The following is a 23,398-nucleotide window of genomic DNA, read 5'->3' on the forward strand; positions in this document are numbered from 1 at the left end:
CACTTCAACACTTTCTACATGTACAATTCTGTGACAATGATTACATCCTTAAAGTTGTGCAAACCACTATCACTTTCCTTTTCCAAATTGTTCCTTCCCCATTAACATAAACTCACTACATCCCAAGTTTGCTATTAAATCTTTTGAGCTGTTATTGCCAATTTGATCCCATACAGATAGGTTTTGAAAGGGCACAATGCTTAAGACAGACATTCTTTACTAGTTAAGCTAAACTACTGTTAGGTTTTAAGAAGACTTTAGGGGATATTTTTGGTTTACGGTTTAAAGACTATTTCAAAACAATAGTTTCAGTTTATCCAGGCTCCATGGCTCCAAAAGAGTCTAGATTCCATAATAATTTAAAATTCTGTTCTGTATTTTCCCCCTTTTGATCAGGATCCTTCCACAGAATCTTTGATTAAAATATTTAGTAATGGTACTAGGCTGTAATCTTTATGGAAGCAGATTGTCAGGTCTTTTCTCCCATAGAATTGCAGGTGGGTTCGAATTGCCAACCTTTTGGCTATCAGCTGAGTGCCTAACCACTGCACTTCTAGGGTGCCTTAATACATGCTTAACATATACAAAAACCACTGGGATTACCAAGGAATATGAAAGTAACAATAGACAACCTGATACCTTCTCTTATGGTCTGTCTCATAGTGGCTACAATCACGTGAGAATTTATGTGTATTTGAGGGGCTCTACAAAATATATATGCTCTAACACTAATGCACAGTGGGGTATTACTAAAAGAACCTACAAGAAATTCAAGGAGTTCAGGTGGTGTAATGGTTAATGCATTAGGCTGATAACCAAAAGGTTGGTGGTTTGAACCCACCAGCTGTCCCATGGAAGAAAGATGAGGCAGTCTGCTTTGTGTGAAGACTTACAGCCTTGGAAATCATATAGGGCAGTGCTGTTCTGTTCTATAGGGTCCCATGAGTCAGAATTGACTGGATGGCAATGGGTATGAAAAAATTCAGATTGCTGAACATATAGCAAGAGGACATCATCACCTTAACATTTAGCAAAGAAAGATGAAAATTTATAAACTGCTGAGCAAACTACAGATCTAGGGAATAAGAACTGAGTTAGAAAACTATGAAGCTGCCTTTTAACTTCTGAGGCACTGGTATGTGTATTGCAGAGGTCCCTGGGTGGTGTATACCGTTTGCTCTTGACTACTAATCTGAAGGTTGGCAGTTCTAACCTACTCAGCAGCACCACAGAAGAAAGGCCTGGCATCTGCTTCCATAAAGATTACAAGTAGGAAAACCATATGGAACAGTTCTATTCTGTAATATATGGAGTTACCATGAGTTTGACTGCTAACTAGAAGGCTGGTGGTTTAAACCCACCAGCCACTCCTTGGAAGGAAGGCTGGGCAATCTACTTCTATAGAGATACTGCCTCAAAAGCCTAAGGAGGGGTCGCTATGAGTCAAGTTGACAGCAGTGAGTTTATGAGTTGGAACTGGCTTGATGGCAATGGGCTTGGTTTTTCTGGATGATGTGTGTTGCTACCATGTATTGACCCTGAAATCTACTCAGGCAGAGTCTACTTTGTACTTTTCCTTCCAAATATAAGGACAAATCTTCATCTATCTGTTCACAGACAGTCTCTCACCTGATTCCCTTGTTTTGTTTCTGTCTGTCTCAGGAATGCTCCTCTCTATATCCATGGCTCCTGTTAGCTGTTTCACGGTCTCTAGCATCTCTCTCCGTTGCTCTTCTTGAGACTGATTGTCTAACAGATCTTTACTGCTGCCGCCCCTCATGAAAGTATTTGGGCAAGCTGTCGTAGATGGAAGGGGCTTGTCATTCTTCTCTCGGCCCATGCTTCCACGACTTGAAAGATAAAATGATACTTATCAAAAGAAAGACTACTTGTTTCCTTACCTATTCAGTTAAAAATAACACTAAGGATCTCTCTGAAAGTGTGTAGGATGACTTTTCACAGTCCACTTAAGATGTTTAAGACACCAATTGTATTTTAGAGTATAATTGTTCACATAAAAAGAAAAATCAGAGTGCTTAAAGGGAATGTTTTATTAAAATATATTTGAACTATTTTCTTAAATGGCAAAAAGGATACTAATTACATTTTAAAAACATCAATGGTATTTCTTTATATTAGTTTTTTAGAAGTCCTTTAAATATATACATATATGCATTTTTAAGATTAAAGAAGACAGTATGAAAGCATGAGTTGAATAAATCAAAGGCAACTAGAATACCACAGGAATATGGTATCACCATCTCAGAAATACATAACACAGTATTTATTTATAAACTTCAAATTCATGCAAAGTGTTTGTAGTAGAAGTAGTCTTTCAACAGTCCAAATCATAAATTTTACTCATTTTAAGAAAGACTCTTTATATCTTCTTACTTATTCTTCTTTTTGAGTTTTTTATTTTTTGGTTTGTTTAACCAGCTAGGCAAACCAGATCCCTGGCAAACGGCAGATCAGAAGCAGCAAATTAGAAGTGAGAGAAGTGAAGGAATTATAGGCAGAACAATAGTCTAACCAATATGAAAACATACACAAGAGCTCTAAAAGCAGAGCAAACAGGAGAAACATCTCAATAACCCAACTGGAAGCTCAGTGACAATGTGAGTCATGAAAACTTTGACTTGTGTTAAGTATATTTTGTTTCAGAAGATAAGAAAATAAATAACATAGGTTAGAAAGTCTACTTACCCAAACTGATTAAAATAAAAATCAGAATTTGAGAGCTTAAGAAACTGAAACTTTGAAAGTTCTTGTATCAAGAATGTTATTCTTTACTACTGTAGTACAGGTCCTTATTCATTCTTAGTAAACTAGCCAACCTAACAGTTGACTGTATTAATACTACAAAAATGAAAGTAGGAAGACAATAGAATATAGACTGATGAAAACTCAAAGACAATGTCAAATCTAACTTGAAGAACAGAGTCACTGAAAAGCTATGGGAAGGCTAACAAGTTCTTTATTTTAGGGTGTCCTGGGCATTAGCATACTCCTGTAGACCTCTTTGAGTGGACAAGGCTTTCTTAAGGAGTAAACTGTTAGGAATCTGCCAGATAAGCTGTGCTTCCCTTCCATCTCATATCAAATCCACCACTGAATTATGTTCCTATTTTAGGAAATTATAGGCTGTGAAGATTAAAGAAAGAAAAAACAAAAAAGGAAATCAACCTTATTAAGGAGAGAGAAAATAAATTCAGAAAGATGACTATAGATGATTTCAGCCATAGAATTATCATTATTATCTGTGTGGGTATGTATGTGTGCGAGAGATACAAAGTGAGACAGGCCGACACACTGACAGGCAGGAAAGCCACAGAGAGAGCAAGTTTCTCACCTGGTTAAAGTCCTTCGGGAATCAAACTCCAAAGGTATGGATGATGTGGAACCTGAGGGTGCTGGGGGTTGCAGAGCAGAGAATCTGTTTAAACTTGAAGCACTTGACCGTAAGCCATCTACAGGTGTTGAAGATTTAGAAAAAAATACCAATCACATAGCTAAAGTGCAGATTCGGACTCACTTGCCTTCTTTGAATGGGCCTGAAATGTGCATTTCTACAAAGCTTCCAGACGGTACCAACCTGTGGCCCAGAGACCATGCTCTGAGAAGCAAAGTGTTAGAGGGAATTTGTACTTAAAAGAGAGTTTAGAAATCTGCACTCATTATAACCATTTTCTTCTTTTAAAATAATTCACTTATTCTGGGTAGGGTATAGGGGAAGCAGTGGCAAATTGAGGGAAGAGGGGTAGAAGAAAAGAGAAAAGCAAAAGAAAAACAACAAAAATACTGCACTTTAAAAAATCTAATCAATACTATGATCCCATTTACGTGAAATTATGTGTGTACATTTAAGTGAATACAGTCATGTGTTGCTTAATGTCCACAATATGTTCTGTGACAATCAACCACGGGAAATCAGACAGGCAGCATGTGTACAGGGAGAAGCTCAGAGGGCAAGAATGTCACAGGGAAAGGATAACCACAGGGGAAGAGAGCTATTACACTGTGAGGATTGCAAATCAATGTCACTCAACAAAATGTGTATGGACTGTTGAATGGAAAATTAATTTGCTCTGTAAACCTTCACCAAATCACAATAAAAACAAACAAACAAATTGAGAAATAAAAACAAAAAACAAAACACAGTATGCTCTATGTAATAGGATGTTATATGATTTGGATGTTTTATGAACACCATTATTATATACAGGCAATGCTTATATTATGAACATGTTCTGTTGCGAAGCTGTCTTTAAGTTGAATTTGTACTTAAGTCCAGTTAGGTATGGTTCATACCTAACGTCAGTTAGTCAAATGTTTGTCTTAGTAAATGGTGTACCTTTCTATGTGTAAAAAAATACTGAAGAAACACTTCCATATACATTAAAGCATCTTTAACATAATACAGGAATAATAACAATAACGTTTTGATAGATGTCACAAAGTAGTGCCTGTTTGTTATTATGAACTGTTGTATGTATCTCAAATTTTTAATGTAATAGGCTTTATGAGGGTTGAGACTATGGATATATCTGCAGTTAGACATTGCCCAAATGGCAGTTATGCAGCACATGACCATCATGGAATTTTTAAAAAGTTAACAACAAAAAAAAGACAAAATTACTAAGTAGAGGGGAGATACAGGAAGGAAATTAACACTAAAGCTTTTCTTCTTTCCACTGTATCTTCTGCTACTAAGATGTAACATATTTGTAATGATCAAAACATTTTCAGTTTTAAGATCAAATCTCTCTGAAAATCCAGGTTTTGATAAAGATTTTGAAAAAATTTCAATGTAATTCTTTATTCCTTTATAGCTTCCTAAAATAAATACTTCTGGGTAGTCATATCATTTTTCTCAGCATAATGATTTCCCTTTTAGTTTGGAGTCCCAGTATTTTCACTAATTATACTGACCAAAAAAGAGATACCCAAGAAATTAAAGTCTTAATTAAATAGCCTAATGGAACTAAGTTAAAATGTATACATATATTTTAAATACCTAAGGATTCTTACTGAGGAGGAAATCCTCACATGATTTTTCAATTTACATTAGTCACAGAGGGTTAAGGACACCAATAAAAGTTTGGGCATGATTAAGTTAAACCTTTTCCTAAAATTATTATTAAATGACTGTGGCAATTTCCTTGGAAGGTGAATACTAATAGACCATATCCAAGTTACCAAGCAGATAACTCCATACTTACCAGTCTCACTTGCCTTTGCCCCACCACTGCTGCCTTTCCCCCAGCTGCCCAGCTGTGCTTTAGGTACAAGCTGAATTTTCTCATCAATTGTGGGCTGTAATTTAAGTGACCACAAGTCAATTTTTAAGAAATATTATAGAAGGCCAGCTTAGCTTATTTTTCAAAGCAAAATAAGCAATTTTAGCCAAAAAAAAAAAAAAAAAAAAAGTGCTCTGAATGCCAATTTTAAAAACATACAATTGGGGGCGTTCTTATTAAAATAGGATCCCTATAGGCCCTGGAGAACCTGTGTTCCACAAAACACAGGTCCTTCTATTTAATATGGCATGGTAGTCTGCTAAATGACTCCTCTTATACAATAATGCCAGTAATTTTTAAAAAGAAAAGAAATATATAAATGCTAGAAAATTAGCTCATGAACTTCTTCACGTGATTGCCAGAAATTAAGCAAACAGAAACAGGGCAAGAGACACCAAAAATTTCAGTAAAGCCGAAAATGGAGCAGGGCTAGGGATGGGGGATGGGAAGAATATTCAAAAAGAGGAATAAGGAGTTTTCGTTACAGTTTCTATTCGGGATGATAAAAGAGTTTTGAAAGTAGACAGTGGTGGTGGTTGCCCAACACAGTGAATATACTAAATGCCACTCAACGGTACCCTTTGAAAAGGTTAAAATGGCCATATTTTATGTGTGTGTATATGTATCTCCACATGACACAAAGGAGAGAAGGAGGAAAAGATAGGGAAGAAGGAAATGAAACACTAGCCACGAAGGTGCAAAGAGTTTCCTGATCTCTCTAACTTAATCCTCCAATCACACCTCTGGCACAAACGGAATGCACTGTAACTCACATCATCATAAAACACAGCTGCTTTGCTACATCAACATGCTTTTCACATGAATTTCTACCATTTAGCCATGAATAATGGTTTTCAACTTTTTCTAGGCTACTTATGTAGAGTATCTGTAATTATCTTAATACACAAAGCTTATTAATAAATAATTTATATACTTTTCAAAATATTAAGGTACTGCTGGAGGTTTAATAAACCAACAATATTCTTTTCATAGTGTCCACTCAGAGAGTTTTATAATGTAACATTTAAAAACACAAATATTACTAATAAATATTGATAGTATTTTCAAAGATGCTGGGGCTCATGTTGGAAGATTCTTTAAACATAAAGTTTTGCTTAAAACTGTCTCTTGCTGGGAATGAAGGTTGGTGGGAACTGAGTCATACTCAGCAATAGAATTCCTGCTGTGAGTCATAAACAACTAGAAGAGTGTGTACCAAGATACTGGAAGAGATCAAGATCCTACCTAGTCATCAAGAGAAATCCAGAGAGGGAATGCTCGATCTTGAAGCAACACTCTGACAAAACATGAAGATGCAAAGGACATAGTCCATCCTGTGTCAGTACTCTCAAATTCTTTTTCTTTAGTCTATTATCTTCTTTCATTTGATGTTTTCACATTAGCTTTAAATACTAGTATTCTGCTGGCAGGCTGCCAATTTTTAGAACTATGGAAAATGTGTCACAAGGAAGGATCAAACTAGACTTATGATTTGCAAAACCCAATGGGCTATAGAAGTTTCCACTTTACAAAATTTAATTCATCCTTTTTATGTTCTCCAAAGTTATTCACCCTACTCATAGTCATTAACTTCTATTGCTAAAAACATCTGCCAGGAGAGAATTCTTTCATTTTACTGCCTGCCCATGGATTCTCAAAAGAGAGGAAGCAGAGAGTTTATTAAATATTTATCACAGAATGATTTCTAGTAGGTCCTTTGTTATTTTTTCCAGGCTGTGGATATGGCAAACCTCTTACTCCTTTTATGGTTAAATAGGTAACTGCTTCTTCCCCAGAGCTAAGGATAAAAGCTTGTAATTAACTGACTAAGGTGTCTGAAGTATCTTCTTATCATCTCCCTCAAGTTAAGCAACACATAACTCCAAGAATTAATACAGTAACTTTCTCTTTAGAAAACTCTCATAAAAATAAAACACTAATGCCAAGAAAAGTTATGTAGCATAGACTCATTGAAAGTGACTTGCAAAAAAGTGCCTTGATTGAAAAATAACTTTATAAAAAATATAATATGGATATATACATATATATATATATATATATTTTTTTTTTCTTATATGAGCAAGAAAATAATTTTGAGACTCATGGTTTGAGATTGCTATAAATTATTTTTAAAATGTCACACTCACCTTAGTGATTTTCAGGAATTTTGAGGGGTCCAATACCCGACTGTTCTTGGCCCCTTGCACGGTGTTCCAGCCACCTTCATCCACTCTCTGGACACCTGCAGAAAGAACAGGGTGAGCCACAGTCTCTCATCCATCTCAAGTCAGTTTGAAACTGAAAGAGTGAGCAATTGTTTCAATCAAAACCGAGGAAAACAAGTGAAGGAGCTGTTATAGCACTGCTATAGTCTCTTTAACACGCACAGCTTGAGACTACCAAGCAGAAGCACTCTGCTCAGATCTCCCATGAAACATTACTGACCTAAAAGAAACAACTGACACAAATGAATAGAGATTTAGTGCTAGATAAAACCAAACCCAAAGCCATCAAGTCATTTTTGATTCATAGCAACCCTATAGAGAGGGTAAAACTGTTACATAGGGTTTCCAAGGCTGTAAATCTTCACAGAAGCAGACTGTCTCATCTTTCACCTGCAGAGCAGCTGGTGGGTGAGAACAGCATACCTCTGGTTAGCAGCCCAGTGCTTTAATCCACAGCACTAGCACAGGTCCTTAGTTCTGGATAAGAAAGGGTCAAATCTAGTCTTTACAAAGTTAATGATTAGAATGCAGTGAGAGAAGTCAGATGGAAATTACTTATTCCAAAATGCATTTCACTTAATGGTGTCAGGTAACACAAGTATGCTTTGTTCTTCCTCCTAAACTTGCTTCTCCAACCTTCAAGCTGCTCAGGACAAAATCTTAAGTCTTCTTTCTTTTCACACTTCCACTCAATCTGTCAGCAAATCTTGTCAGTTCAACCTTTACAATATGTTCAGAATCTGGTCCTTTGTAACCACCACCATTCTTAGTTTGGTTTAAGCCATTAACATCTCTTTCTTGTCTACTCTTTTTTTTTTTTGAAACTGGAATTAAAATTTATTCCAGCCCGAGAACTGAAAGAATTAGAAACAGTAAGTGCTACAAATATTCCATAGTAGCAAAACCCACAACTGTGTGGCTATACATTAACACGGATAACATTATACATGCCTAAAACCAAAAAAACTAAACTCACTGCTGTGAAGTTGGAGCTGACCCACACACAGCAACCCCTCCTTGGGTTTCTGAGGTGTTATCACTATGGAAGTAGACTGCACAGTCTTCCTTCTGAGGAGTAGCTGGTGGGTTTGAACCACCAGCTTTCTGGTTAACAGTCAAATGCCTTAGGTACTACGCCACCAGAACTCCCTGTGTATTTTTGGAATCTCAAAAATACCCTGCAATGCTTCCCTCAAATGGTGTTCCCTGTCTACTCATAACACAACCATCGATGTGATACTATCATTGTGTGTCATCGAGTGGATTCTGATTTACAGCAACATTATATGATAGGCTAGAACCAACCCATAGGATTTCCTAGGCTATAATTTTTACTAGAGTAGATCACCAGGTCTTTTCTCCTATGAAGTTGCTAGGTGGGTTACAATCACCAACTCTGGGGTCAGAAGCCAAACACTTAATGACTGTGCCACCAGGGCTCCTTCAATGTGATACTGGTGAAGTGTAAGTCAGATCATGTCACTTCTCTGCTCAAAACACTTCCTGATCTCTTTTCATCTCATTCAAAAAAGAGATTACCTATAAATGCCCTATAAACTCTAAATAATCTGGCACTCTATTGCCTTTCAGACTCCATCTTCTACTACTTTTCCTATTCATGTTCTTAGCTCCATCCATACTGGTCTCCTTGTTGTTCCATGAAAATATTACTTCAGGGTCTTTGTACTTACTATTTCCTTTACCTAAAATCCTCTTTCCCCAGATATCCACATGGCTCGCTCTGTCACCTGCTTCAAGTCTTTGCTTAAATAGTAACTTTAAGATGTCCTCCAACCTCCCTACTTAAAATTTCAACCCCTAATTACCAAGTTGGAGCTCTGGTAGCATAGTGCCTAAGGCACTTGACTGCTAACCAGAAGGCTGGTGGTTCAAACCCACCAGCCACTCCTCAGAATGAAGATGGGGCAGTCTACTTCCATAGTGATACTGCCTCGGAAACCCAAGGAGGTGTCACTATGAGTTGGGTCCAACTCAACAGCACATAACAACAACAACAACAATTACCAAGTCTTGCACTCCCCACCCCTCCCCCTGCCTTATTTTTCTCTCTAGAACATCTCTGACAAATTACACATTTCACTTAAATATTTGATTATTGTCTTTTGCTCCCATTAAAATGTAAACCATATCAGGAAAGACATTTGGTCTCTCTTGTTATGTGATATTGTTGTTGTTGTTATGTGCCACTGAGTCGGCCCCAACTCACAGCGACCCCTCCTTGGGTTTCCGAGGTGGTATCACTATGGAAGTAGATTGCCCAACCTTCCTTCTGAGGAGCAGCTGGTGGGCTTGAGCCCCCAGCCTTTTGGTTAGCAGTCAAGTGCCTTAGGCACTATGCTACCAAAGCTCCCTGTTACGTGACAGGCACTCAATAAAACATTTGTTGAATAAATGAATGAAAGATCACCAAACTGTCTATCCAAAAGCTTTTTGGATTTTCACATGCTTTTTGATTTTCCCTGTGCTATCCAATACGAACAGACTTGCTTCTTTCTTGTTCTTGTGACATTTATATCCTAGTTCTCTTTTCCTTCCCACTTTACTTTATGTTGCTTCTTCAAGAGTCCTTTTCTTCCTTTAATTATCTGTGGACACTCCACAGATCAGGCTTTGATCTCCTTTTCTCTATTTAGTTCAACAATAAACATCAGTACCTGAAAGGCACTGTGTTAGGTGCTAGGTTGAGGAAGGTGAGTGAAATATAGTGTTCCATGAAACTTAAAAGTACTTTCCTCCCTAGAAGATTCATCTCTCATAACTACTTCACTGTAAGCTCTTCTGCGTCTGTGATAAATAACAGAGAGAAAGACAGTTGGGGTCAGGTTGCCTACAACTTATGGTTGCCTTATGTTTGTGCTGAATGGAACACTGCCTGGTCCTAAGTCATCCTCATTGCTGCCTGCATGTTTGAGTCCATCATTGTGGCTATTCTTCTGAGGGTCTTCCTTGTCCTCACTGGCCGTCTACTCTACCAAACATGATGCCCTTCTCAGGGAATGGTCCCTCCTAACGACATGCCCAAAGCAAGCAAGTTGGATAAGGCTCTGTTGTAATCCACAAGTTTTTCACCAGCTCTTTGGCTTATTTTTGATGCAGATTGCCAGGCCTTTCTTCCTAGTGTTTCTTAGTTTGGAAGCTCTGTTGAAACCTGTCTACCATGGGTGACCCTGCCAGTATTTTCAATACCAATGGCATAGCTTGGAGCATCATATAAGCCATCACACTATGGCAAACTGACAGATGGGTGGTGGGTGATAAAAGACCTTAAGAAATAGAAGAGCTGAAATTCAAACTCCACAGTCGATGCCATTATACTACATGGCCATGTCACTAATCAGATCTATATTACACGGTCTAATGAGCATTCGTATCTGAATGCCCTATAGTCACATTAAAGTAAGGAGGCTCAAAAAAAGATTTCCTCTTCTAATGTTCCTAACTTTTTAAATGGATTATTATTATTTTCTCAGGTGCAAAACATTTCATCTCTCATAGTCCTTGCATCAGTTTCTTCTTTTTATATTCTTACCATTATCATCTCTCTCCCAGGATTCAGCAATAGCAACCTTGCTGAGTTCAGTGTACCCTTTTAATTGATAATGTGAAAAACAATCAATTATTTTATTCATACACCTCAGTCTGACATTAAGGAGTCTTGGTGGGGCAATGATTAAGTGCTCAGCTGCTAACTGAAAGGTTGGACGTTTAAACCCACCCAGGGCTCCACAGGAGAAAGACCTGGTGAGCTTCTTTTGTAAATATTATAGCCTAGAAAACTCTACTGGGGCAGTTCTGCTCTGTCATTTGAGGTTGCTATGAGTAGGAATCAACTCAACAGCACCTACCAACAAAGTATGACATTACTCTTTTGCTTAAAAACTTAGAATGGCTCTTTAATGTGTATCAGCTCAGCCAGAAGTTCTTAATCTGGCCTCATTCTTCAACACAGACATTTTCCCATTCGTTCTGAAAAGTTTGTTCCAATCAGGCTTGTTTATTCCTTTTTACAACATCATGTTTTAGTTTCATGACTAAAATTCTTCCTCCCCTTCCAAATACCAACTACCCTTTGCAAGACCCAGTTCAAGCACCCCTTCCACAAACCAAGATTTCTTTTCTCTTAATTATCAACCATCATGGAGAATATGTTTCGTAACTGGTAACATTTTCCATTTGCTTCACAAATGTTGCCTGTATTAGTTTTGCCTTCCCAGATAAACTACACATTGTTGTTGTTATTTGCCATAGAGTCGGCCCTGACTCCTAGCGACCCCTCCTTGGGTTTCCGAGGCAGTTATCACTATGGAAGTAGGATTGCCCAACCTTCCTTCCGAGGAACTACACATTAGAGGAGAAAAAACTGTCATTTTCCACTGTTTTTTACATTTCTTATCAATACCTAGTATATAGAAGATCATCAGTAAAGTTTGTTGGTAATTGACTTTGCAATAGTTAAAGGAATCATGTTTAGTATTCTCTGTGTTTACTTGATAACTGGAGTCTCTGGGTGAAATTGCTTCATTTACGGATTACCACTCTTTTCTCTGGGTTGTTCTTACCGATCTTAGTTCACACTAAATAGAGAATTCCTATATATTTGTCCTCAAGACTTCCAAGTTCTCTAAAGCCTGGTGGATGCCACCCCTCACCTGGTCTTCTCTTCTCTTTGGTCATGAGCTGCTGGACTTTCCTTTGCTCTTCTTGTTCTTCTATTTTAGCTTCTTTGTGAATCTGTTCAATAGTTTTAGGGCCTTGATCTGCTCTCCGAGATACCCAATTACACTATAAAAATAGAAAATAAGGTCATTAACCAGATGGCAACAACTAAAAATAATTACTTTTAAAAACTTCTATTTTTCACTGCTGAAAAGTAGAAAATACTTCCAAAATATGGCAATATGGCAGCTTCTTACCTGTAGATAGCACTATGTGTAGTTTGCAGATTAGCGCTATAGAATTAAGTTCTTCTCAATCAACCTAACTACTACATACTGATGGTTCCAACAAACAATGGATAAAAAGAACAGAATAAATAAAAGGCTGGCCCAAATGTACTTTATTATTTTTTATATTTGAAAGGAAGAGAGAGAAGAATCAAGAAGGTAAGGATTCCTTGGCCTTGCCTTATTGCACTGCCTTTCCTACCCAGTTCTTAAAACATTCATGAGGTTTCTAAATCAAGGATGATTAGCATTTTTCTTCTGTGTCATAGTTCTGGCATCCTGTTCCAAGTGCCACACCAAAAAACAGAGGACACTGAGGACAAAACAATCATCTTCTTATAATTATATTCCTCCTTTCCTTTCCCAGCTTTAGTTTCAATATTTGGTATTAGTGCAAGTGATTGAAGGCTTGCATAGAGAAGTTTTTATATTTATTTATATTAGATTAGAGGGAAAGATGGAAAACATATTTATATAAGCATGCAAACTCTGATCAACTGGTAGTGGCTTTGGTAATGAGTAGTTTACTGAGTCATCCTCAATGCTGTCTGGTATGGTGCAGCAGAGGGAAAAGGTGAAGCCTATATTGAGTTTTTCTTGTTTAGGGTTGGCTACAATATACTCCCTGTAGCAGTTAAACTAAGAGAAAGAAAAAAACAAAGTGGTAGTGGTAAAAACGGAACCTGGTATGAGAAATGAGGAAGAAAAAAACAGCAGATAAGGAAGGTTAACAGGGAAGACAACCGAACAGCAACATCTCCTATGGGTTGAACATATCACATAATTCTCTCACTGAATCTCAAGGTAGGCAACAACTCCATTTTAGAGATTAAATACATAAGGCTCAGGGAAATGAATTTATTATGAAGATGAGGCTTTCTGATTACTTATTAGCTTACAATGACTAAATTTAATTGACCAAAGTTTGAATTCAGAATGGATGATTTTAAAACTGCAATGTGGTTTGATAATCAGAGTAAGAAGAATATACATGCAACAGGCAGGGTATGTGCTTTTTTACCCTTTTGTTGCTCTCCCATGGAAGTTTACCAATTTGACTTCTAAGAATCCTGAAGCAAAAGCATTATTTCTTACAGATGTAAATACTAGAAGCCCTTTCCGCAATCCAATTCCTTAAAGAGACTGGGACACAGGAGACGATGGCCCCTGGCTACCCTTCAGGTCTGGAACTGAACTCACTCCTGTAGCTTCCAACCAAATAATAGACAGGCATATGGGCTGAACATTTACATAAGGTAGATATACTCCTTGGAGAGAACAACCAAGGGAGAACAAAAGGGCAGTGTGTGCACAGGGAGATAGCTGTTGGGGGGGGGGGTGACACAGCGTGCATGGGAAGGAAATTAAAAAAAGAAGAGAGAGACAGACAGACCAGGACAGTAGGTTTATATTATTTTTTTCTACTTACTAGCCTTAGGTCTATCACATCCTGAAGCATGAATCGAATCCTAGATGATGTTTTTCTTTCTTTCACAATTTTTTCCATCTGATTAAAATACTGGTCCATACGAGGCTACAAAAGACAAAAACTTATTTATGGCTGAGGAATTCAAAAGTAATTTTACCATAGAGAATTTTTAAATGGCCTAGGAATAACAATTTATAACCAAAAGATAAAGTGGTATGTATAATTTTTGAGCATATTATGCTCCAAAACAAAGACTGTATTTTCCAGGCACCCTGGAAGCTGGCTATGGTCATGTGACTAAGTTCAGGCTGACATAAGTGGAAATGTCCTAAGGCAGCTCCTTGGAAAGTTGAAGACAGAAACGGCTGCATCCTTTGCCCCTTTTCACACTTTCTCTGCTAAGAAAAATAAGGACAACCTTAGTGATGGCAGAATATTCATTGGAAGCATCTGGATGCTTGATCTCTTAGTTACCAAAACGGTTTCAGACCTCTGAGCCACCAGACCAGCCTCAGACTTCTTACCTCCAAACTTTTGTTTATAGGATTAAGAAATTAAATCCTATATAAGTTACTGCTATCTAGGGATTCCTGTAACAGCCAGACTTAAAAAATTAGTTGATTTAGATGTTATGAACATTTCTGACATTATTTCTTGAAGCATTTTTAATTTCCCCACTTCTTATTTGGACATCACAATGTCAGGTCTGAATTATAGTATTTCAAATAATTTTTTTGTATTATGCTTAGATACTTGTTCATTAACTAGAGCATAAACTTCTTAAGAAAGCTACTAGGTCTTCTTTTCTGCATCATGCTCAGGCTTGGCACACAGTAGCTTTTCTCCCCTTATTTCTGTCCACAATTTGTTATATACAGATGCCCTGAAATGATCAGGACAGAAGGAATAAGGGACAGATAATTTGAAAAGCTCACAAATTTGGGACACTTTGCTCTTGTAATTTGGGATCCTTTCCTCACCTCTGATTTTAATGGAAATGTGGTAAGAAGCATTATGGCCAAAAACTGGCAATGAGATGGGCAAAAGAAGAAAAATAGACTGCCTAGACTGATGGGGGGGAGCTCTGGTAGCATAGTGGCTAAGGCACTTGACTGCTAACCAGAATGCTGGAGGTTCAAACCCACCAGCCACTCCTCGGAAGGAAGATGGGGCGATCTACTTCCGTAGTGATACTGCCTTGGAAACCCAAGGAGGGGTCGCTATGAGTTGGGTCCGACTCGACGGCACATAACAACAACAACCACAACAGACTGATAGGGCAAGATAGAATTCTTTTGCTGATAGTCTTAGTTCTTTTTCAACCGAGCAAGAGCCCTGATGAAGGTCTGCGAAATTTTGAATTTTTACCTTTGCTTTCTCAAAGTCCAGGTCTTTGCCAATGGTAGTGAGTAGGCGACAGAGGCACTCAAGGGATTCTTCATCATGGTTCTTGAGCAGCTTCACCACACAGTCATGCATGATGGCCTCAGTCAGCATTTTGAGTTTAAAGAGTTCCCCGATAAACTTGATGTTACCAATGGATCTCCTCCTGGCTTTGTCCTTGGCTTCTTCCAGTTCATCGTGAAGCCTTGTCCTCTCTTCTGGCTGTTGTGTAAGGAACAAAAACAGGATCTTGATGAAAGCTGTACTGCACAATAGATGCTGAGAATATACACTTAAATTCATGGTTTGCCCTTGCTAGGGGTAAGGGTTCCACAATCTACACCAATGGAAGCAGCAGTCAAGAAATCAGATGATGTGCAAATCTACTGCACAAGACCAGAGCAAAGATGTCTCTTTGAAGACTAAGGTGCACCTAATCTAAGCCAGGGTGTTTTCAATAGCCTCTTATGCATGTGCAAGCTGGACAATGAATAATGAAAACTGAAGAAGAGTTGATGCTTTTGAGTTGTGGTGTTGGCAAAGAATACTGAAAGTATGTGGACTGCCAGAAGAATTAACAAATGTGTCCTGGAAGAAGTACAGCCAGAATGTTCCTTGGAAGCAAGAATGGCCAGACTTTGTCTCACCTACTTTGGTCATGTTGTCAGAAGGGACCATTCTCTAGAGAAGAATATCATGCTTGGTAAAGTGGAGGGTGAGTGAAAAAAGGGAAGGCCCTCAACAAGATGGATTGACACAGTGGCTACAACGATGGGCTCAGGTGTAGCAAGGATTACAAGGCTGGCGCAGGACTGGGCAGTGTTTCGTTCTATTGTACACAGTGTTGCTATTAGTCAGAGCCAACTCAATGGCACTTAAAAACAACTAACAACAGGGGTCAGGGATCCCCTTTGAGAACCTAAAAGAAACTATGAACTACATCTAAAAGTTTGTGGCCATTTGAAGAGATCTCTAGAGCTTAGCAACATGTCTGAAGTCTAGGTTCTAAATCCCTGCTTAAAGGGTTGGGTTGCTCTAACATGCTGTATCAACTCTCCTAAAGAGAATGAAGCATTCCCCTAAACATCAATATAGTATCTCTACACAAAAGAGAGGCTACAGGCTTCTCTTAAAGTAATATGGATTGCTATAGCTAGCTTTATGAGACTTCTACCTGATAACACTTAAAGTAACATGGTAACATCAAGTTTCACAAGCACTGTCTTTCTGTGAACATACTTACAGCACTGGCAGCCTCTAATTCTTTCTGCTTCTTCTCAAAGACATCATCATCTGCTTTATCTTTTTCAAACTCCTTCTGGCAACGGTTCAGAAGTAGCTTCCGGAAATTCACTGTGTTACCAGGCTTGTCTGCCATGGGTACTTTCAGCTGCATCCAGGTGGAAAAACGCAAAAGCAGAAAGATTAAAGACATTTCAGAGATTTTCTCAAGGTATCTATTTTTTTAAAATTGTGTACAATAATGTTGACTGAAACACAGGGAAGCATTCTATAAGAGATAGACAATGCTGCAGGCATTTCATAATTCAATAGCAAGATATGTCTTGAATTCTAGCCAAAAAAGATATATATTCGTTTCATATAAATGTACTATGTCTGTTATGGTCATGCCACTTTGAAATCCATGTGACTTTATTATAACTATGACCCCATACTTTTAACTCTGTATGGTTATTTATTACTTTTTATTTTTCTTACTACCAATATAAGTTCTTAGGTTTAAAGAAACAAGTAGAAATGGCATAAGGCGAGGGAGAATTTCATGGTCATAAAAAACTGTTACAGGTGAGATCTTTACTCTAGATAAAAAGCAGAAAGGGGAACACTTGAGGATTTTTTTGAGAGAGATCTTTTCCTCAAGGGAATGTCATAATGCTGTAATGCTACTACTCATCATGACTATATTCACTGATTATTTCTTATGTGCCCTGCTCCCATCCCCCAAAATAAAAAAAAAATTAATTAAAAAAAAAAAAACCTAGTTATCCAAAACTTTAGCTTAACAAACGGTCCCTTTAGGAATATTTTTTTTTTTGATACAGACTGACTCAGAGTAGAGCGGGAAAGGTCACTTGGAGGCAAGATGCTTACAAGATTTCCATTCAAATTCAGCAATAATTCCTTTCTAGTAAATGCAATAGATCATATATTCAAAGGTACTTGTAACCAAACACAGAGACATTCTTATGAATATGTGTAGAATATAACAAGAATGGGTAGCAGCATCCAACTGACCCAAATCTTTAATCTGACCCAAATCTTCTATTTTACAGATAAAATACCTTGAGCACATATTTTTCTTCTTTCACTGCAGTTTGGGAGAAAGTTCACAGAGAAAATTAGTTTTCCCCGAGCACAATTTTGAGTATATACTGCATTAACATGACAAATCAGTTTTTCTGAAATCACAAATTGGCTCCCGAAGTTCTGAAATGTATGCATGGTCTTTGCTTAATGGGAAAACAGGACACATTGCATTTATACTCACAGAATAGTCAATATTTTGTAATAAGTGCACATTAATATTTTGAACTGATGGCACACTAACGTATGATCTATGGAAGACCATTCATTAAGTCCAGTTTCATCAACCAAAAGACCAAAGACATTACTCGTTTCTTTTCTGCAGGATATATTAACTTAGGAAGGGAAAAATGTCATCAAATACTTCTTTAGAAAATCATAGAAAAGCTAACAAATCCTGATTGCCAAATTCTGGCAACAAAAGTAAAAGATTATTTCATAGCCAGATCTACCAAGAGTGCCCAAGAGTTTATCAGCCTTCAAAGAATGAGACACTACACGGAAGCAAAGGTTTTCAAAGGCAAGACTCAAAAGTAGACTCTATTCACAGAACATTTACTTGTGCACTAATTAAAAAATACAAAATAGAACCAAAAAGTATATCCACAAGCAGGCTGGTCTATAAAAGAGCACCAACATGGCATCAGGTTCCAGAACAAACCAAACGTTCTACAACTCAGTAGTTATATCCAATCTGCTTCTCCATAGCAACATGAGTTAATTTCAGCCAAAAAATTCTATCCAGCTTCTTGGCATATTCATCAGCATCATCTATATTAACACTAAGAGCATAACTGATTGCTAAGATTGCTAAGATCAATCAATCAATCAGCCAAAAAGAGATGTTTTCTCCATTACAGATTGTGTAGAAAATGAGATGACTAATGGGCAACAAAATGAAAATCCACATCACCGCCAGTGAGAGAAACCAGAGTTAAGATGAGCCCAAAAAAAGAAAAAAAAAAAAAAAAAAAAACACCAGATATTTAAAATAAATACAACTTGTAATAGTAGGGTACAGCTTTTACACCTTTTGTGTATATACTATATACATTGAAAGAGCTGGGTTAAGGCTTGGAAGTTTGCTTACTTGTTATATAAACAAAAGCAAATTCTTTTTAGCTCCAATTTCAGACTCATCATCTAAAACAAGGTAGGGCATAATACCTGTGTCTATCTGGGAGGACTGCTTTATGAAACAGTGTTTGGTGGAAGTAATTTATATAACTGTCACTGACAATTAAGTTGTAGCTGGGGTGTGCTGGGACACTGAAATAGAAATAGCACTGGAATCTGAATCACAAAATCAGATTTGAATCATAGCTTGATAACTTATCAGTTATGTGAACATGAGCAAGTCAACTCACTGCAACTCAGTTGCCCTCATCTGTAGAAGTGATACTTCAAATGATCGCAGGTTGAGGGACAATATAAAATAGCTGTTGAAACAAGAGCTTTCAAGATAATGAATTCCAATTCTGCCACGTGACTCTAGCCAAGTTACTTAGCTTCATCAAATCTCCATTTCTTTCTAAAATACGGATGATAACATCTATAGTTTAGGATTGTTGGGAGGATTGAAAGGGATAGTCTAGGCAAAGCATTTAAATAATAGTGGATGGCACTTAAGAAGGATCCCAAAATCAAAACTAATATATTTATATTTAAATATGTGGAGCTGTATCTGACATGGCTATGATTAAAAATTAAGAGTGAAAGAAATCAAAGAAAGTATGTAAGCAGTTAGCTAAGTAATAGGGAAAGAATCACAAAGAGCAATAGAAAGGACTGTTGTTTGTCCCAAAATGATGGTCAAAGGAAATACCATATGCATAGAGCACAGAGAAATGTGATCATACATCAGCCTTTTGGATATATTCATACAGAAGTATTGAACAACCAGTAGAATGGCCACAGATTTATAAGTACTATATATATTTCTAAGAAGCTCTGGTGGCACAGTACCTAAGGCATTTGACTGCTAACCAGAAGCTTGGCAGTTCAAACCCACCAGCCACTCCATGGCAGGAAGATGGGCCAATCTATTTCTGTAAAACTTTACTGTCTTGGAAACCCAGTGGGGGTCGCTAGGAGTCGGAATTGACTCGATGGCAGTGAGTGACATATATTTCTAAATGAACAAATGCCTAGCCATACAGCCCTCCTAAAGACTTTTTTCTTAAGATCATGAGACCCTGATGCCTTCTATGGATGGTTATTGGCAGGGCTGTAAAAATGGGCCAGTGAGAAAATATCCTGTGAGACTGATGTCCCATGGTAATTTTCTTATACTTAAGAGATGATAAATCCCAGCAGGATTATGACATTATTAAATCTGCATATGACATTGACTGGATGTTGACTGGTAAGGTGATCTGCTGCAATTAGTTAGCTGAAATAGAACATGAAGGGTGGACATAGAGTGGACTAGCTAGATGCTTGCAAATGTGATCACGGATAGTTAACAAGAATGAAAGGTGATGTGCAGCAGTGTGAAAAATATCTCTTTAGACAATTATAATTTTCATTTAACAATAATCTATGATCAAAACTAAGATATATCAGTGTTTCAAATGGGTTGTTTGGGAGGTGGTTTCTTTTTCTCAGAGCATGAAGGAATAAAAATATTTTAGTAAGTCTGCTTGGTAAGCTAGATTTCCTAGAGAGCACCTACCTTTGTATCTGTACCCATTAGTAAAGTAATAGTGTGACATGAGTGCGATGACACTTGTCCACACACAGGTCAGCCAGCAATCTTGGATATAATGTTGTCAGCATCAAGTAGTAATTACTTCAAGCAGCATGATCTGTACTGCTTACATATTTGTGTTGGGAGTAGATACTTCTTCTCATCCTCAAAAAGATCAAATTCCCAGAGAATCATCAAGGGTAATCAGCCAGGAGGGTCACAAAGAACCCTTAATTATGGCAGTCAAGTGGGAAATTAGAAAATAGAAGGACAAGCCCTGGCCTTGCTCAGAATGCTCAGGAGTCTCAATGCTGCCTCAGAACATGAAGATACTAGTAGTAATCCAAGGCCCAGGAGCCATTTTGTCCTTCTGGTCTGAGGCAAAATATTTCATTTCTCCAGGACAGTTTACTCTTAAATATGAAGTGAAAAGCAGTAAAGCAGTTGTCCAAATACAATTCCTGGGTTCATGGTGACATACTACCTTCTATCAGTGGTTATTTCTTGTTCTTAGTGACCTACCTGTTAAAACTGCACGTAACATATTCCACATGTATTACGAACACATCTATCAAAATGCCTCTCTATTAAATACATCTGAAGGTATGTATAGTGCTGTAGGATGCCCACAAGATTCAAAAGGAGTCAAGTTATGAAAGAATTAATCATTCCTTCTCATCAATCTTTTCTTCAAAGCATTGATTTTCTATCAAGCCAGTTGCACAATCTCCTCTCCCAAGTGACTCCAGCTATTTGCTATTGCCCAAAGACTGATTATTCAAGTCTATGGATAATTCCAGGCTTTATTTCTGATGATATTTAATTATGTCTCTTCCATTCTCTTAAGTATCTCTTACTATTCTCAGTCCTGTCATTCTTTTCACATCTTGCTTTAATGCACTTAAAGCAACAACACTAAAAGTTCTGGGTGTGGCATAATTGGACAGAGCACGTTCAAAATTCTACTTTCAGTGCCATTTTTTAGAGCTGAGGTATGCAGGATCACCACAGCAGAGATACAAAGTAACAAAGGTTTTGTAAAAAAGGTGTAGTCTCAGGGCATAAAATAAACTCTGAATTTGATAAGAAGTTAGATATATACACTGAATCCTACAATCTTTTAAAGATATTTAAAAAAAAAAAAATTCAGCCTGCCATGCTAAGGGTATCAAAGATCAGTATGAAAACTTTCCTGAAGAGCTGGCAGTCTACTGGACCACAAAAGTCACTTTCAAGTTCATGAGTTGTTCTTGCATTCATTCACTTAATCACAAAATGTGTTTGAAGACCTATTATATGCCAGGAACCACCTAAGCAGTGGGAATTCAGCAATGAATAAAACAGGAAAGTCCTTCCCTTAGAGAATTTACATTCTAGTAGGGTTCTAAAACAGGGATTTTCATTTAAATGATGATTAAAACACAAGTATAGCAATTTAAATTTACCAGTATTCCCCTTAAAAATTTTATTTAAGTATAGATTTAGATAAAGGACATTTTTTCTTGTCCACTCTTCTCCACATGCCACTCAATTCAATTGTCCCCCTCCTAAGAGAAGTGCTAAATTCTAGTCCAAAGTTTTGCTATTTGTGTTGGGGTCTTGCAGGCCTCCTAAATAATTCCTAGCTGAACTAGTGGATAATCCAAAGCCATGGATCATTTTACTACCTCTTATGATTCCACTGGTCCAGGAAGTGTTTCGTTCTGTTGTACAAAGAATCACTACGAGTTGGAGCTGACTCGTTGGCACCTAACAACAACAACAACAACATGATCCCCTTTAGCTTTATATGCTCTGAAGTTTAATTTGGTAGAGCTTGGTGAAGGCAAGTAGCTATGTATACATAGGTTATGTGTGTGTGTATGTAATATGTTTTGTGTGGCATTTACAGAACAACTTGGGAAAGCGAACACCTATTATATCAAATTATTCTGTAAATCCAAAGAGTTCCTTTCCTAAGAGCCTACCTTTTTTTAAGACTTCATGGAACAGTGACAATCAATATAACATTATTCTTTAGCCCTCACTAAAATAATCATTGCAAAGTAATGAAAGAGGTTTTAAATGCAGGTGTGCAATTAATGTGAGTAACACCGAGGCAGAAAAAATGTTTTAAAACTGCTCTAAACATTAAGACCGAGAATTTCCTACATCTTAAAATCACTCTCGACCAGGGTTTCTCAACCTCGTCATTACTGAAATTTTGGGTTGCACAACTCTTTGTTATGGGGAAATGCCCTGTAAACTCTAGGTACTTACCAGCATCTCTGGCCTCTACCCTCTAGATGTCAGTAGTGATAATTAAAAATCTCTCCAGATACTGACAAATGTCCCTTGCATGCCAAAATCACCCCTGGTTGAAATCTATGCCACTGTTTGAGCTTAGGTTCTACAATTAACAAATAATACTTACTTAAAATAAATAAACACACATACACACATAATCTGTAATATCCTTATTTAGACTATCTTCCAACCTTAAAGAAAAAGGGCTTGGCAGATTTTGAGTGTTGCTTGGGCCATGCTAATTTCTTCTGAAAGAATCATTTCCATAGTTGCAGAGGACATCAAGCTCAATTGGCAGAACATACGACACAAAACACTGTTCCACATCCTAGTTAGGTGCATAGTGACTAGGATCTTAAAAGCTTACAACAGCCATCTAGATGCAACCATGGGTCTCTCCTCATCCAGAGCAAAGACGAATGAAGAAAACCAAAGATTCATGGAAACAATTAGTCCCAATGACTGGTATACCATGAGATCCTCAGCGTATACAACTATGAGACCAGAAGAACTAGATGGTGCTTGGCTACCACTGTCAACCACTTGGAGGTGGATTTATGAAGGAGATCCTGGATGGAGAGGGAAGACAATGTGAAACAAAACTCAAAATCATTAAAAACAACAACAAAAAAGGGACCAGATTTGCTGGTCTGATAGAGCCTGATGGAACCACTAAGACTATGGCCCCTAGCTGCCCTTTAAGTGTGGAACTGAACCCACTCCTGTGGCTTCCAGACAAACAAAACACAGGCATATGAGCTGAACATTTACATTAGGTAGATACAATCCTTGGAGAG

At 37.6% G+C, this 23,398-nt stretch overlaps 1 protein-coding gene across 1 annotated transcript in view; it reads right to left on the reverse strand.

Moving 5' to 3' along the window:
• Nucleotides 1–23,398, reverse strand: part of EIF4G3 (eukaryotic translation initiation factor 4 gamma 3) — a 425,124-nt gene that overhangs the window by 63,234 nt on the left and 338,492 nt on the right. The window contains exons 17-24 of the mRNA XM_007935664.2: nt 16,545–16,691; nt 15,287–15,523; nt 13,919–14,023; nt 12,196–12,328; nt 7,448–7,542; nt 5,223–5,316; nt 3,353–3,470; nt 1,630–1,850 (exon numbers count right to left, since the gene is read on the reverse strand). Coding sequence (XP_007933855.1) covers nt 1,630–1,850; nt 3,353–3,470; nt 5,223–5,316; nt 7,448–7,542; nt 12,196–12,328; nt 13,919–14,023; nt 15,287–15,523; nt 16,545–16,691 — 1,150 coding nt within the window. The remainder of the gene's footprint in view (nt 1–1,629; nt 1,851–3,352; nt 3,471–5,222; nt 5,317–7,447; nt 7,543–12,195; nt 12,329–13,918; nt 14,024–15,286; nt 15,524–16,544; nt 16,692–23,398) is intronic.

Source organism: Orycteropus afer, unplaced genomic scaffold (genome assembly GCF_000298275.1).
Source record: "Orycteropus afer afer isolate SDZICR_OR568_19922 unplaced genomic scaffold, OryAfe1.0 scaffold00031, whole genome shotgun sequence".
Classification (NCBI taxonomy): Eukaryota; Metazoa; Chordata; class Mammalia; order Tubulidentata; family Orycteropodidae; genus Orycteropus; species Orycteropus afer.